Source organism: Chanos chanos, chromosome 9, assembly GCF_902362185.1.
Source record: "Chanos chanos chromosome 9, fChaCha1.1, whole genome shotgun sequence".
Lineage (NCBI taxonomy): Eukaryota > Metazoa > Chordata > Actinopteri > Gonorynchiformes > Chanidae > Chanos > Chanos chanos.
Window position 1 is genome coordinate 21617717 of NC_044503.1, and position 18358 is coordinate 21636074.

Genomic DNA, 18358 nt, shown 5'->3' on the forward strand with positions numbered 1-18358 from the left:
TGTTGCTAATAGATGCTGTGTACAGTAGGTATTAGCAGCAGGGAGACAGAGCAGCGTCTGACTTGCTAGCTGTGTAGCATTTCGCAGGTCTGCATGACACAGACTAAGCCATGTCATGTCATGTCAATGCAGAGAGTTTGTTTAGTTTTGAACTCTTTTCCGGTGCTTTTTAAGAGCCACTACGCATTTCGTGCCTGCCACTTTGTCAGTGTCTATTCTGAACGTTGCCAATGAGACATCTTTTTCAAACAGAACACATGCAAGACATGTGCTTGATTTTGTTCATTTGTTTAGCTGGAATTGTTGCTTTTGTTCTTTAAATGTTTTAGTTTTTGTGCTAGTTTTTAGGGGGGGGGGGGGGGGGGGGGGAGGGAATCCTAGATAGCTAGCCTGTTAAATTGAGATGAAAAAGCCTCAGTATCAACTTCCCCTGACAGAAAGAGATCTCTGCTTCTCTCTCTCAAGTTCTCTCTGTCTCACACACAGACACACACATAGACACACACATACACAAACAGAGATGGAGAGAGAGAGAGAGAGAGACGTTGACTAAAAATAACTATGTAAACAAGTCAAACCATTTGCTGGTTTTCTTCTATTACATAATAAATACATGTGAACTTTTTGGCACTATTCTGGTTCAAAGAGTTCAGTCACACTGACAATCAAATTCCAGTCGGCTGACAGCGGCTCCAGACAACGCGCTTCATTCGCTTGTGTATGCAAAAGAACGAGTCAGACCATCTTTCCTCACCCAGGGCTCCGAGTCACGACAAAAGGCCTTTGCGAGACAACTTAAGAGTTTCCTTTCTTTTTCTGTTTTTTTTTTTTTAGTTTTGACAAGACTCCCATAATTTTTTTCCCATCCTTTTGTCAAGTCACAGACGTCTCCTCACAGTAGCTGACAGCAGTAGCATGTGCTAGCGGGAGAGATTAGAAATATTTGCTTTTTCCTCCCCTCTGAAACATTACTACCTATCATTCTACTGAGGAGCACCAATATCCTGAACATCATTGCATGCTCTGGGTGCCTATGCCTCTGTGTACTGACCAGACTGAACACATGGAGCTTCCTTAAGTCACCATAAACTCACCTCCTAGTGAGGTAAAACAAATAAACAAACAAAATCATTATTTTACAGAAAACAAAGCCCACCTGCAGAGAATTCAGTAATGACAGTTACTAATTGCTCCTTGTCAAAATGTTACTGAGGTAAAATTAAAAGATCATTCATTTTTAAAATTTCAAATGAAGCTTATTAAGTTTTCAGAACATTATCTGATCGTAATTCAGTGCTCCATGCCCCCCGGAGTCAGTTTCATTATTTGGCATTGATAATGTAACAGTCAGAGCAGGGAGATGTCTCCTAAACCGCTTAAAATTTGCCCTGTTGAAGAATGAATACTCTGCAAGTTCATAATTCCCCTGCTGACAGGAGCTTTTAAGCACAAATTTAAAGCCTAATAAAAATGGACGGCAAAAATAAAGCGCTGAACCATTTACTGATGCGATGTCAGTGATTTACCGTCCACTCACACACTCCCAGAAGAAAGTGTGCACTCGGGTCATGTTAAGGATATGTTTTCATACGTGCTGATATACAAGAGCAGCCATTTACAACATGTTCAGCTTCCAACAATATAAGAAAAGAAAGAAAGAAAAAAAAAAAAACAGTTATTTGAAAACATACAGCTTGCTTTGTGCTGAAATGAAATAAATAGCTTGTTCCCTCGGGCTGTTCCTGCCAGACGAAGGCATCAGGCTTATCGTTTAGCATCTGCAGTGAAGAAGTAGGAAGCGGCTGTGTCATAAAAAGGCCTTTGCCTTGGGGAACTCTGTAGGTAGATGGGGGATGGCTAAAAGCTGGTGCTTGGAAAGAAATGTACCACCAACTCTTCAGAGAAATTCTCTTAGTTACCCTCGACCCACGACTTTATGAATCCTTTATGATGTAATAGTTGCCCTTCGGAAAACAGAGCATGTCACTGTGTTTTTATTTATTTATTTATTTATTTATTTATTTATATATTTATTTATTTTCCACCTATCTTTCAAACTATAAACTGTACTCTCCAATATTGCACTGTAGAATTACTGTATTTTCATTAGTATTCCCAGGAATAAACTAGCTTTGAATTAAATAAACAACAACAACAACAACAAATGCTAAAAATCTATGTTGGCAAATGTAAGTGAGATTAATACAACAATTTTTATACAGTGCAAAATGGCAAAGCACATGCATATGAGCAGTTCAGCACAAGCCTTTCCCTCCCGATATATCATATCAGTATTTTAAAGATTTCCTTTTGTTAGTGTGTGTGTGTGTGTGTGTGTGTGTGTGTGTCTGTGTGTGTGTGTGTCTGCGTGTGTGCATGTGCATGTGTATTTGTGTGAGAGTCTGTGTGTCCATGTGTAAGAGGGGAAGGGCTTTGACAAACTCACCGGACGTCTCCCTGGGTCCTCGGTGACCAGCACGTCTGTTTTGCAGCTAGCGATGGGGTTGATTGACAGCTCCACCGGCGGCACCACGAAGCTTTTGCTGACAGGCAGCCAAAGGCCTTGGCCCAGGCTGTACGACGATCTGCAGTGACAGGAACAGTAGGGCCAGCAAATTAAAAACGACGCTTCACGCCAAGTGCCCCGTTTAACCACGTCACACAAGAGACAACCTCTAAATTAGCAGCGGCTATTTTAACCCCCAAAGCCAGCGGCAGCAGTGCGTTGTCTGAGGTTTAGTTTTTCATCATATCCTGCTATAATAATTAGAGAACACACACTTAAGTTAGAGCTGACTCTTCTACCATGCTATTTCTACAACACAATGACTATGCTTTCGCCAATTTAAGTATACATTTTTATCCTTTAGTAAGAGGAGATCACTGTCACACGTCTGACAATATAATAGCTGTATTGTCGATCTGTCCTGGAGCGCAAATGAACAATAATTTATTGCTGTCAAAATGGTTATTACCAGCTGGTATAGTGCTATAGCAACAAACACTTCCTCTTTTAAAGCTGTGGATGTGATGCAATAGCACTCTGTATAGATGAACATAAGGCTTTACTGACAGCATGTACGATTAATCTTTGTTTAAGTGCATATATCAGCTGATATATTCAAAACGAAATCAAAAGAGGTTGGAAAAGCTTATTAAAACACATTATGCATTATGGCAGCTTCATGATGTGGTATGTGTGCATTTATATGCAAATTAGTATTGCCTCGATCCAGTCATGAAAAGCTAATATCTGATTGGCTGGAAAGAAACACACATCTGTTTCCTGGTCAAAAAAACCAAACAAACAAACAAACAAAAAAAAACAATATCCAAATAGGAGACAAAGGTGAAAGACAGCGCTTTAACCCTCAGCACAGGGTTTTGAGTGGACTTGGACACTGCTGATGTAAAGTGTTGAAGATATGTCCAGTTAAGTAACCCTTTCATTCATGTGAACATAAGGTCCTCTAACAAGCTGTAGACGTATTTAGTCAAACGCATGTTAATTGGAGATGGTTTTGCCTTCTGTGTTATGTGGATGTGAAAATGAACAAATTCCTCCATCACCACATGTTAAAAGGCCAATACATTGAATTAGTATTGCTTGCAAAACATCTTCCATAGTTTTGATATTTGTTTTCTTGCCATCTTCTACCCAGACTTTATTCAAATACGTCTTAATCAGCCAGAAAAATAGTAATTACTTTGTGTTAATTTCTTATGAAGCACTCTGCTGACTGAGCTATGTCATTCTTAATAAAGTACTTAATGTTGTCTTCAAGGAATGGGTCATTAACCGACTGAAATTAATACAGAATATGAATATTGGAGTGTTAAAAAACCACTCTGAAATTTCATGTTCCCAATTTACCCCTCCTCCTCTCGTTTGTGTTATAAATGTGCTTATAATGCTATAATTAGCACCACGTTGAAAATGCATTGATGTCATGGCTGAGAAAAGTCATAGGATTTCACCTATTGCTAATATGAAATGTTCACTACTTGACAGTGCTATGAGGCAGATAGCCACCCAGGACAGGAGAATAGCTAAAGGAAGGTAAGGGCTGATAGAGTTGTGTCTGTTTGTAGTAGCATACATCATGATCCAACATCATGAGTCTGGACGGATGCCATCATTCCATAATGGCCATTAACTGAAAAACAAACAAACAAACAAACAAAAAAATCGACCCTCTGTGGAAATCTCCGGGTCTCAGTTTTCCACTGCACTTCCGGAACTCGGCCTAGGCTGTGACCCCATATATAGACAGACCGCAGAGTGAATCATGGCGGGATCGATGCTCCCGCCCACTCATAAATCAGACACTGTCGGCCTAGTCCTTGCTCTCACTCGTCAATTTATGCTGGAGGACCATCGATTGGCTCTCACCCTGGTCAATCAATCTAGGCTGTATTGCACGCCTGTCACCGGACATCTTCAAAAACAGTGACAGCTGGGTTGAGTAAGACGAGAAGAGTCTGAGTGAACACTTTAAAATGCTCCGTTGTTTGGGCTTTGCTATTTAAGTAAGAGCTAAATGGAAGAAAAAGAAAAAAATAAAGCATTTTTTGTGTTGAGTTTAGCAATGTACAAAGCCATAAAAGATTGCTCCACTTTACTGTTTGCCAATCAGCTGGATTTTATAGCCATTTTAGCACCATTTTATTGGTCATTTTATTGGTTAGGTTTTCTCGGCTAATTGCTTTTAGCGGAAATCTCTGTTTACCACTGACAAATTTGTTACTAACACACTGACATTGCTGTATTAAGATTTGATGGCGACGTCCTATGGCAACATGGTGTTGCTCTGTTTGGAAGTCTGTTTGTTGTTGTTAGTGTGTTTTTGTGTGGATTATGTTGAAAGCTTGCTCAGATATGAAAGACTAGATCTACTATAACAACTTGGTTTACTATCAACCAGAGCTGAACTTTTATTCAAGTCACTTTGTCGTCGGATCTACAGATACCAGGGCTAACGGAGGAGGATCTAACGCTAGCACCAAACATCAGCTACAGCCAAGGAAGTGTGGCAAAAGAGCCGGCGCTCTGATTGGGCTTAGAAAACGGAAACCTTGCTCCCCGTTGCCGAGTATTTTACTCTGTAATGTACGCTCCCTGGTTAGTAAGCATGATGAGGTGGCCATCCCTGTGCTTCACTAAAGAGCCGGTGGTCGACTTTCGGAGAGATGGGGAGGGAAAAAGTGGACGGCTCCTTGAAATGGGATGACAACTCGATCTGTATCATCAAAAAAGCCCACCAAAGACTCTTTTTCCTACGCCAGCTCAAAAAGTCTGGGGTGTGCAGAAAGGGAAAGCTGCAGTTCTACAGAGCTGCGATGAGGAGTGTTCACACCTTTTCTATATCTGTGTGCTATGGGAACTCCAGAGCTCAGCAGAGGAAGCAGCTTGACAGAATTGTTTGCTCCGCCTCAAAAATCATCAGCTGCAAACTCACCCCCATCTCTGACATCTATGAGACCCGCATTCAGCGCAAAGATATAAAAATACTACAGGACTCCCGCAAACCCCATCTCTCAAAACTCTCCCCTCAGGGAGAAGACTCAGGGCCATCAAAACTAAGACATCCCATTTCCTCAACAGCACTTACTGCAGAACCATCAAATTACTAAATGGCTCCTCAATCCTGCATCAGCACTTTAAAAACGCAAGGTACTAACTAATACTGAATTTTATTTCATTTTGCATTTTACTGTATTTTAAAGCACCTGACATTTTTTTTCTTATTTTGCACTAGATCTTACATCCACTGATGTATGTAATGTTTTATGGGGTGGGGGTTATGTGTTATGGGTTTTTATCTCTTATTATGTGTTATGCTATGCAAATTCCTAACAATTAAGTTGCAAGGCAATAAAGTATTGAATCTTGAATCTTAACTGGAGATGTTGCCAATCAAAAACACCCCCCCCCCCACATTGGGACAGTTATAGTGCTTTATACACCCCATTCATTTCCCACTACTCCAGAGTTCACTAGTTAGAGCAGTTGATCTTTCCAGGTCAAGAGTTTCCCATCCTTTTAAATTTAGTGCAGAGAGAGCCCCCAAAGATAGAACAAGAAAGAAATCAATTTTCAAGCTGGGAAGGAAGTTAAAAAAAAAAAAAGTGAAAAAATGAAAAAGAAAAAAAAAAAAAAACAGAGCGAACACATGAGCGGTAAAGAAAACAACCCCCCCCCCCCCCCAAAAAAAAAACCCAAAGCAAAAAAAAAAACCTTGCTGTGTCGTGTCTTCTGGAAGTGCTGTTGAAGTTACCAGTCGTTGACTGTGCCCTTTGCCCCCACCCCCTTTTTTATTCCTTCACTCTTTTTTTTTTTTTGACATGTCACAAAGAATCTGCTCATAGTAGAGGGACTGCATCTCAAAGCCAGACACTCAGAGTCCCCTCCCCTCAAAAGGCCTGTCAGAACAGCGCCCCAGGCCATTTTCCACCGAGAGAGACACACACACGTACGCATGCACACACACACACACACACACACACACACACACACACACACACTCATCTGCTGAAGGCCCCCTTCAGTACGATCTTCTGCTCACACTGGGGAGAGGATGCGAGGACAACACGACAGACCCCAAAGCTTATGGGACTGAAATGTGCATCAACAGAAACCCCCAGCTGTCTGTGCCACCCTCATTCAGCCAGGCGCACCATGATGCAGTAAGACAGTGCCATAGTCAGACTGGCAGATTTGCTTACCTGAAGATCTTCTCTGGTGCCTGCTCCCCAGTGACCAGGTCATAACCCTTCTCCAGATTTGTGTAAGGCCAAGGACTGTAACGAAGAAAAAAAAATAAATCCAAAAAAAACCAGGTAGATAGATACATACATACATACATACATACATACATACACACACACACATACACATACATTCATACATACATTTATAAACACATGTACACACACACACACACACACACACACACATACATACATACATACACATACCCACATGTGTATATAGTGTTAATTTTATACATACACACACACATACTTATATAGCTATAGTTATATAACTATAGTCATATAGTTATACATAGAGAGAGATTCCTAACTTTGGGCCACTGTTATTATTTGTAAAGATCTTGATAGCTTGCCATTTTACCCTCATGTGTTCTCAGTTCCTACAGCCTATTGGCTGTGCTGGCTTTCATTTAGGAAGTACATTTATCCCTGTTGTAGCATTTCGTTCATGTTTAATGTAGACACTGCCCTAATCTTCCATGTACAATCCACGCTTCAGAGCTGGACAAGGGGAGGTTGGCATTTTTATAGGACCAGCTGTTAGCCTGGGCAGCCTTAATTAACATGCACGGCTGGACTCCGGAAGAGGACTTACACTCCACTTGGCATGCTACAAGGTGATGAATCTCCCTCTCTCTGTGGTTTTTTTTTCTTTTCCCTACCGTCCTGTCTTTTTTCTTTTTTTCTTTTTTTGCCTTAATTCTCCTATTTTGGAATGAGTTGTGAGGAGTAACAGAAGACTTACCCTTCGTTACGTCCCCAGTCTGTACGGACACAGAGATGCTTGTGCTCTGGATCAGGAGAGTAGCCCTCCACACAGCTGCATTCGCCTATGGGTGCGGAGAGAGAAAGAAAGTGATGGTCTAATTCATTTTGCTCAACCTAGCAAATAAATTACTGTCTGAGCATGTGTCTTATATCATTCCGCGATGGTGGTGCATCATTTCCTGAATCGCATCCAATGAGTAGTCAGCATGGGCTCATCGTTTTGACAACCACATTAACTTGCCCCGCCCCTTTAGCCTTCCACTACCAATAACCTGTGTCCCTGACACCTATACAAGCCTGTCGCAAAACCTACAAACACACCTGCAAACACATCTGCCGGCATCAACTATCTCCCTGCTGTCCACTCTACTAGGGGTTAGATGAAAAAGATGTTGAAAAATTGAACATTACATATTACCTGACACTCAGCACAGAGTAGGACCACTCACAGTATGACTAAAATGCTTATATTCAGTTGTTGTTGGCAATGTCTGCATGCGGCATATTCATACTGATTTTAACACTTTCTATATAAAAAACATGCACCAAACAAGAAGCTGGAAAAACAAAGTGATATTACATCTCACCTCTTCCTCAGAATGAAAACGGAGTGAGTTTTTCTTGTTTTTTTACAATAGAAATTTGGGGAGGGAGATATCTCAGAAATTATATTATATATTATTGCTTTGTATATTATTGCTTTGCTGAATTTCACAGCTAATGACAGCTGATAGCACTGTACTATTTATAGTTTCCTACAGCTAGTTCCTTCACCTGTATTATACCTACAGACTGAGCTAGTTCCCTCACCTGTACTAGATCTACAGACTGAGCTAGTTCCCTCACCTGTACTAGATCTACAGACTGAGCTAGTTCCCTCACCTGTACTAGATCTACAGACTGAGCTAGTTCTCTCAACTTTAGTATATTTTACAGACTAAGCTAGTTCTCTGATCTGTAGTATATTTCACCTGTAGTATACCTATAGACTGAGCTAGTTCCCTCACATGTTCTGTATCTACAGACTGAACTAGTTGACTCACATGTTCTGTATCTACAGACTGAACTAGTTGACTCACATGTACTGTATCTACAGACTGAACTAGTTGACTCACATGTACTGTATCTACAGACTGAACTAGTTCCCTCACATGTACTGTATCTACAGACTGAACTAGTTCCCTCACATGTACTGTATCTACAGACTGAACTAGTTGACTCACATGTACTGTATCTACAGACTGAACTAGTTCTCTCACCTGTACTTTATCTACTATATTTTCTTCTACAGACTGAGCTAGTTCCCTTAAGTGTACTGTATAAACTGATACAGACTAAGCCAGGCCTTTGCCCTGGTATTGACCAGAAAGATTGGGCAGAGTAACATAAAACATTACTTATGATTAATGTTTCCCATGCGTCTGTCCCCTTAAGATTTGAAGCCTGATCAAAAACATTTTTTAAAATTCAACTCTGTCTCTCCATCCACCTCGATCAAAGCAGGCAGGCTGTGTAACAGTACAATACATTTTTCATTCCTATCCACTCTTTTTTTTTCTTTTCTTTCCTTTTTTTTTTTTTTTTTTTTTTGTAGTTCATATGAAAATCAAAGGTAAAAAGATGGAAAAGGGGAGTATGATTTTTTTTTTCCTCTACCAAGGCCGCACAGGGAGCTGATTTATGATCTGTCAAGGGATATGAGCCGCTGGATTCATAAAACAAAAAAGCAAATACAAAAACCAAATATGAGAAGTTTTTTTCTTTCTTTCTTTCTTCCCACTCTCCTTTTCGGCTTGCTACTTTTGCAATTTTTCTCTCTTTTCCCATCTCGTCATGGAGGATTCTTTGAGGAATATGTTCCAATTCTGTTCTTTAAATGAAACATTCAGGGTTGCTTGTGAAGAATAATTTACAGATGGAAGTCGGTAAAAGAAAAAGAAAAAAAAGAAAAAAACGGAATTCCATCAAAAAACGGTGGAGAAACAATTGGAGATATTCAGCACTCAGAATATATGATATATCAACACTCTGTAAGACTAGCTAGAGTAAAGCACAAAGAAAAGCCATTCTCTGTTGCCTGAATAGCATTCTTCACTGACTGTTCGCTAAACTAAAAGTGTACTTCAGACATTTGTATACCGCACTGCCGTCTGTTCACAACCATTTAACATATGGATGTAAAGCACTAAGTATAAAAATTTTCTGTGTGATTGTAGGAGGTCTTACCGATTTTGCATGGCGGTCCAACCAATTTTGCATGGTGGACTGCAGCGAGAAAACATGCTTCAATCTTTAATTTAAGTTCATTACCTTCAATGCTGATCATTGATTTCATACGTGCAATATTTTTTTTTTTTTCTCTTTACAATCCTGTTCATTTGGCAAAGGTTCATTTCCAGGGAAATGTGTAAGAAATTAATTCAGATTGTTATTCATACAATAGCGGTGTCATTATTATTGTGGGAAACCTGTATGAGAAAAAGAAGTGCCAGTAATAGCTCCTATAACTGCAGTGATTATGCAGGTTATGGAATGCCAGGGGTGCAAGGTTAGGTTGAAGATGTTTAGGAATGTTCTGGAGAGACATGTGTCCAGTTGGAGATGGAGAGGGGTTCAAAGTTTCTCCCATTAGTTAGGTCAAGTCTGCTGCAGAGGTACAGAAAGAGTCGTGTCCTTCAGGAAGCGAGAGCTCCGGGAATGCCGTGCGATTGGAAATGTAAATCTGGCCTGACAATGTTCTCCTGAGTGACTTATGTCGGCTCTGTGTGTCAAAGGTCACATGCCTCTGGAAAGACCTCAAGGTTAAGTGCCTTTCTCTGCACGCATTTCATAGCCTAAGCCTCATCTCTAAAGCCTCAATCTTTCCTGTAACGTCCTTTAAAGCCTCTACCAGGACAAGAGCTCAGGAAGAAAAAAAACAAAAAAAAACAGAGGGATATAATCATCCCCAGTGGTGTGTTTGTAGGGTTTGTGATGATGATGCTGTAAAAGTCTTAAGTCAACCTGAACTATATTACCAGAGGTCCAGCTATGATGCTGAAAAATACAGGTTGCCAATCACGTGAGTGTGAGAGAGAATGCATTTAATAAGATAAGAAAGATGCGGGACATCATACCCTGGATATTTGTTAAGTAAATGAGACATTTATTTAGCAGAGAGGATATTTATGTATATATGCAGGGCATTTTAATACACTAACAGAAGGGTGGATAACTGGCCCTGAGATGAGGCAGCTGATGGTGACGTTATATGAGAGCCAGTGCAGCTTAATCTGGTTTTAAGTTATGCATTCATTTATATTGTATGAAGTGAAGTGGCAAATTTCAGAGCTGATTTGTATTTGTCTGGACTGCATTTTTACTGTACCTTGTGATCATGTTCAAGCTACACGAAATGAGACACTTTTCCTGGGTTTCTCTGCTACGGCAAGAATTCGTATCTTGTGACTTCTCTCATGCTGAGAGGACAAGCAAAATTACAAAGAAAGCATTGCATGCAATTTTTTTCATACATATTATAAGAAATGGATCTGATATTTGACATTTTAGATAATAACTTGATAACATATTCTAAATATTCCTACCTGACCCTGAGAGAGAACAGCTTGTTTCTGTTTTTTGTTCAAACACATAAAGTAAACTACTATGCAGCAGTTAACATAGAGAGAAAAACAAACAAACAAACAAAAAAAACTTTTTAAACCTGTATTGAACAATGCAAGGCCGCCATCTTACCCTTACACAATGCAACATTTCTTGAATATTCCAATGTGGTTCTAGCATAAAAGTTAAAATGGTTAAATTTCTACCTCCCGTAAATATAGAAGTGCTACCCTGAAGGGTGCAGAGTCACAGAATGCAATCCCCTTTTGATGCGTGAAAAGAGCTATTAGACCTCGTCTCCTATTATAACGCTGCACAATCAAAACAACACTGGCCCTCAGCCAATGAGGTTTCAGTGTTGTTCTCCCCTGCTCACCCTGTTAGAGCTACTCTAATACTGCCACTCAGTGCATAAAAAGGGGGCAGTAAATTTTATGGTTAAGTGGCAAATCATTCATTAAGTGAGTTTATGGGCCTGAGCGTGTGACAGGTTCTCGCCCCTCCTCCGCTCTGAATGAGAAATCATTACTTCCTCTTTGACAGGACGAGGAAATCTCTCCATTCTGTCCACCACCCTGTTAGGTAAGGGATTGGAATTGATGGAAATGTCTGTGAATTACAGATGATCGTTACACACACACCCCCACAACTACACACACATGCACACACACGCACACACGCACACACACAAAACACTTTGCTGTTACCTTGATTTAGGGATGGTGTCTATCAAAATTATGTTATGACAATTTCAAATGCAGGTGAAGGTTAGCCTGCAACTGCCAAACCTTTGAAAATTTCACTTTTTATTCCTTTTTTTTTTTTCTTTTTTTTTTTTTAATGAAAGCATTCATAGCCAGAAGAGGAGCGGGCCTTTTGAGGACTTTCAGTTGCCAGAAATGTAAGAAAAGAACTAAGATATAAAACTTTCTCTTTTCTTTTTTTTTTTTTTTTTTTTTCAGGGAAACATTCATTTTCATGCTTCTTTAGCTTTAGCTTTTCTCAACATGAGAGGAAGGGGGTGGGGGGCATTGAAAATGGTTCACCTTTGTGCAGGCAAAGTGATAGGAGCCTTCACACAGGCCGAGACAATGAAACACAGAGGGGACTCAGCTTCACAAGCTTTAATTTCCCACTGTGTTCCAGGGTAATGTTCTCACCAATGCTAAAACAGCCATCCCACTAGCCAGGGTCAGTCTCCCACCACTCTTAACCTAAAAAAACCTGGAAAACAACAGTAATGTCAGACGGGTTTTTATCTGCGTACTCCTTGTTTTGCCACCCCCCCCCCCCCCCCCTCTCAATTAGAGCCAAAGCAAAATACAACAAAACAAAACAACAACAGAAAGAAAAAAAAAAGATACTGACACAGACACTGATCTTTCTCCACTGTTCTCTGTCTCTCTTACTGACAACCCGCAGAGATTAATGACACGTTTCATTAAAATGGCTTCTCCTATCTCATCCAAAGGGCTGGAGCCCAGCAATTTCCTGCTTTCAAGGTTCACGGCTTGCCCCTGCACTCGGGGGAAAATAAATAAATAAATGAATGAATAAATAAATAAATAAATAAATAAAAGAGAGATATTGCTGTCCCAATGCATAATTTTGTGGTGTTACACAATCAGAGGGAAGCAATTCCGTCTGGAAACCTTGAGAAGATTCATCTCTCTGTCTGCCCCTTGTAGTCTGGCTAACGGCTGCATGTGTGTGTGTGTGTGTGTGTGTGTGTGTGTGGGTGTGGGTGGGCACATAAAGCTGATAAAGCTCGTCTCACGGCAAATTGACAGAGCCATTTTGTTGTCCATTAGCTTTTAGGTGAACGGTTGCTTGTTGACTTGTAATATTTATAATCAATTCATATAAGAGAAGGTCGACCAGCTTTAAAATCGCCCCTTAAAAGAAAAAAAAAGAAAAAAGAAAAGAAGAAGCCTGTGTTAATGACTCAGAGAAGGGAATGGTGACATAGTGTCCGTGTCCCAATAGCTTGGAAATGCAGTTGAATCAAGCGGTCTGTGGGAAGGAAGAGTGAGGAGACTGTTGGCTTTGCGCCCAAGAGCTCTCAAAATCAACCCTGGTCTCCAAGAGGACGAAAGAGAAGTTGAGAGGTTTCTGTAACCTCCTGCCAAAGAGAGTTGTCTAATGCAATATGCTCAGAGTGCATGTACATAAAACACTACTGCGGAACCCACAACTCATATCCGCAGTCCTCTACGGGACCTGGTGCTCACACTAAATTACAGACCTTGTGTCAAAACCCCGGTCCTGGAGGACCACTGTGTTTGCTTATATTTGCTCAACCCAGACTTTACCACCTAATTTCCTTAATAACCTCACCTCCAAAATGAAGTAAAAGCTATGTAGTGAAATCAGGTGATGTAGTGCATGGCTTTATATATATGGAAATATATATATATATAATGTGGAAACTGCAGCCTGTGTGGACTGGGGCCTGATACCTGTACGCTACAGGTTGGTCATGGCACACAATGGCTCACTTTGAAAATAAAACACAAAACCGAGAAGTATTGAGATGTCAAAGTGAAAACTAAGAGACAGGTATGGAGAGCTATTGAAATGTTAAAATGAAGACCAAGAGACAGTTGCGGAGATAATGCAGAAAATAACGCTAGTTGTAAAGATCATTGGTGATTACAGGCGACATATTCCATGTAGTACCCCACCTCCCCCAAGCCACAGAGAAAGGTGAGAGAGAGCGAGAGAGCGAGAGAGAGAGAGAGAGAGAGAGAAGATTACAGACAAAATGAGCAGTGCTGATTCTGAATTTCTTTCCTTCCATTACACAAACCAAACGATTCCACCGTCTTATCGGCCGCTATCGGGAGCATATCAACTGCGGTGTTTATTTTAGCTTCTGATACGGCTCTGTTTACTATTACCGTAGCCTATTTTACAACAGATGTCTATCACCAACGAACGTTCATTTACTTCCTCCGCTCTCTGTCTCTTATCTCACCCCTCAGACGTTTGACTTTCATTCGACGAAGTCTTCTGCAAGTTCACGGAGCCAGGAAATGATTGGAGATCCAATTTCCCTCCCCGTGACAACCTATCTGCTTTGTGCTACGCTCTGTGGCAACCGCTTAGTTTGCAAACGCGAAAACCTGTGGTAATTCTTCAGTGACCATACAGAAAACAATGCAAGAGATCCAGAGCTCTAAATGAAAAAAAAAATGCCTTAAATTGGTTTTGGCAGGTCGTTTTTTTTTCTTTTTCTTTTTCTTTTTCGTTGTCGTGGTACACACTATTTGGTTTTACAAATGGTGTAGGTAGTTATTTGCGGCCATAGGCCAGAAATACTAAAGCCATTAAACACGGCACTCACACAAGCAAAAGCATGACCCCAGGATATAACAGACCAACAAACACTAACAAATAAAATGTACCATGTTGTGGGGTTTAACTCAAGTAGTGGTGTAATTGCAAAGTAGTCCTCCAAAACACCAAAATTAAAGAGCCATTCAAGCACTTCTCATTGGCTTCAGCCATATGTGTGTAATATAATAAAAAAAGCGATTTCTTAATTTGTACTAGATTATTTCAGTTAGTTCAAAATCCATACAAGGGCACTGGGCTCTTGAAAACACTTTTTGTCATGACACTGAAATATTTTCCTGGGCTAATGAGAGAGAGAGAGAGAGAGAGAGAGAGAGAGAGAGAGAGAGAAACCCTTGGAATTAGCAGAAATAAATCTTCTAAAGTTTTTTGAGTATTTAAGTAATTCCTGTAACGTCTACATCAAAGCAGGCGAGGCTGAAGGGTGAACATAAGCAATGCAGGGACGTGTTCATGTAAAAAGCGTTGTAGAAGCGTGTCAGATGTAGTGAGAGGACGTGCGTGTGTGTGTGTGTGTGTGTGCGTGTGTGTGTATGTGTGTATCTTTGTGTGTGAGACAGGGAAAGACGCGACTCTTTGTTTCATAGCATCAAAGCACGGTCATATATACATTTAGGATTTTCTATTTCCCCCACAAAAAAGGGTCTGTTGCAAGTGTTTGTTGAGGCACCAAAGGACTTAAAGTAATTATTTCAATTATGATGACATCAAATGCTCACATATGCTCACATTTCTGTTTTCTTCTTTTCTTGTGTTGGCTATAGCACTGCCAACACACACGCACACACACACACGCACACATACACGTACACACATACACAGAGCAAGCATCTAGAGGGGGGCAGAAAGAACAAAGGCAGTTTTGAGAGGAAAAGCCGATGAAGGGGAGTGTTTCTGTTCTTTGGTTTTAGTTCTCTTTCACTCTTTGAGGCGACTCTGGAGAAATATCCAGGACTGTTTGAAATGCCACCTTAATTTCTCTATCTGATCGATGGGAAACTCACAGAGAGACAGAGAGCATCTCTGCCAAGTATTCTAATCAGAATCTCTTACAGTTTCCTCACTAGAGACCATGCATGGATGGCAAACGTGTTGTAGCAGTGCTAGGGAGAGATGGGCTCTTCCCAGCATGCACTGTGGTTGTGTGTAGATAGTTTCTATTAACGTTATTGTGTTTATTAAGCCCACAGATGAGTCCCCCTGAAATGAGTTTCTTTTCTTTTTTCTTTTTTTTAATTTAAATAAGGTGTTCGGTATTTATTGCTCTGACTCTGCCTTTGTGAAGATGGGGTTAAAAAAACTGCACAAATGATTCTGTCATGTGCTGCTGTTGTGTCACTGTAGTGTCACAATTACATGTATTTCAGGCTCATTTGATTTTGATATGCAAAAATAAATACATATTTCATATCCAATCACAGAGCCTCACAGCCAATAACAGAGTCTCTCAGCCAATGACACCGTCTTGTGCGTAATCATGGGGTCTCCTGTCCAATCACAGAGTCATATGATTAAACATAGAGCATTGTGCTCAGATGCTGAGCTGTTTTGTTGGCTTAGGAGTGAATTGCTATAATGGAGATGAGTCAAGTCTTGCTGGCATCAGTAAAGTAAGGCTTCTGTTCTCTTATATTTGAGTCTCTTTTTAAATATATATTTAATAATTATAGCACCTTTGACCAGTGTCAATCTAGCTAGGCACTGAAATGCCCTGCCTAAAAGAGAGTTTAGGTCATTAGCAAACCAGAAATATCTAACAGAAATTTTAAAGCCCTGGTCCTAGCTGTTGTTACATCAGTCTAAATTAAAGTCAGTGCTGGTTTAGATGGACTTTGTGCAGGTAATTGTTGCATCCTATTAGCAGCACTCCATAATACACTCTACAATTTGCAGACTATACTCTGACAATTCATGTTCTAATTTTGAGGGTCTCAGAGGAATTTCTGATGAGAACACCTGAAAAGATTAGATGTTTCCCTGAATGTCTGCTGAAACTCCACTGAGAATTGAATCTAAGTGGAAACCAGGGTGTTTACTTCAGTAATTTGTGAACCAGTGAATTGGTGAGGCCCACTTTGTGAGGTACAGTAAATGAGAACATTACCAGTGGTTTATTAACGTTAGCTCACATACTGCTGTAACCAACTCACCAATTAAATTAATAAAACACTTTATGAAACACTGAAGTTGTTAGTAGTACTTTGTTATTGTGATGAAAACATCATGTACCATCCATAAGTCTGGACTGCTGTTATAGTGGACCCAACCTGCCACAATTGAAAATAAAAGAAATATGGAAATAAAGTTGCCCACTGTTGCTTTTTTTTTTTGGGCAGGTGAATCCTCTATATTCAGTTGATTCTTTATGAATGAAGTTCCTGAATAAGAAGACGAGTGGAAATGATCAGAAATGACATTTATAAATGATTCAGTGAGCGATTAGTTCTTAACATTTAAGGCTGGATTTAAAAGCTTTAGATCAGGAATTATGACTACTCCTGGACTTAACTGCATTGCGAATGGCGAATCTCCGTTCTAAACTTATCCCCTAACATTTCATAATTGCATTTTTTACTTCATTAAAAAGCTCTCTTTACTCAATGATGAAACCTTTTTGTGAAGAAAAAGGTCTAAAATGGTCGACTGACTATATCATCGAAAACCTTTTGCTTTCTCCACATTTCGTCTGGAGGTCTCCCTCTAGATCTTTCTCTGCTGCTTACATTTTGAAACCATTTTGAAGCAAAACGGAGAAAAAGGACCATTTTTGCACAAAAGAACAGAGGTCCCTCTATACTTTGAGAGGAAAGATAGCAGCTCATCTCCTGAATAAGTTTTCAGAGCAAGTGGGTTAAATACTAGCTTGTGAAGGTTCCTTCAACTCAGCAATACAGATTATAGTTTCCTGTTCCTCCATTACCATGACAATGACCTTGTAGCACATAATCCTTAGGTTGGAGATAACTGGGGGGAAGAGGGGAACAAAAATGTAGTTTGTGTCTGGGAAACCCACAGCTCTCATAACACTTTAGAGATGTGGTGGGAGAGGGGGACTGGCTTTTGATTGCTCTTCAATCCATTGACTCTAGCAGCCATTACATGGAGTGGATTTGTCTTTTTTTCCCCCTTTTGTTGGGGAAAATGGTCATTAGGTTCCATAAATACCCTGTATGAACCATTAAGTTCTACAGGAGCACTGAGTCTGTGTTGACTGATTTAATAAGTGAGCCAACTGTTCAAATTAAAATCCATCTAAACTTGGCCTGGGTTCTGCTATGGGCATTGTGACAGACTTCCTCAGGAAAGCTATTTTATTTTGTTTTATTTTGGGTTTCTTTCTTTCTTTCTTTGTTTTTTTTTTTTTTTTCTCTTTCCTTAATGGTTTAAAGAATGCATCTAAAATGTCGAGCAATATATTCTGCATTGAAAGCTAATGAGTTTTTCATTGGAATTGAGGTTTGTGGAGCTCTTTACTTCAAGCATGCGTTCATAACACAAAACAAATATGGGTTAATATATTTTTAATGCATCAGAAATTTGCCAAATGAGATTTCAGATATTAACTGCAGCATCATGTCAGCTTTGACATGTCCTCCTACATAACTTATGGCATCATGGCATCTGTTAACTCCATGCGTAGTTAAAGGGCTATTTATATTTGTATATGAGCACACACACACACACACACACACACACACACACATGTATATATATATATATATATATATATATATATACACACACACAGAGAGATAAGGATGCACACGCACACACACACACACACACACACATATATATACAGAGAGAGAGATAAGGATGCACACACGCTCGCACACACACACACACACACACACAC

General features: G+C 40.0%; 1 protein-coding gene across 1 annotated transcript in view; it reads right to left on the reverse strand.

Moving 5' to 3' along the window:
* astn2 (astrotactin 2) overlaps window positions 1-18358 on the reverse strand; it is a 324099-nt gene that overhangs the window by 144177 nt on the left and 161564 nt on the right. Inside the window, exons 8-10 of the mRNA XM_030785297.1 lie at window positions 7520-7604; window positions 6727-6801; window positions 2452-2585 (exon numbers count right to left, since the gene is read on the reverse strand). Coding sequence (XP_030641157.1) covers window positions 2452-2585; window positions 6727-6801; window positions 7520-7604 — 294 coding nt within the window. The remainder of the gene's footprint in view (window positions 1-2451; window positions 2586-6726; window positions 6802-7519; window positions 7605-18358) is intronic.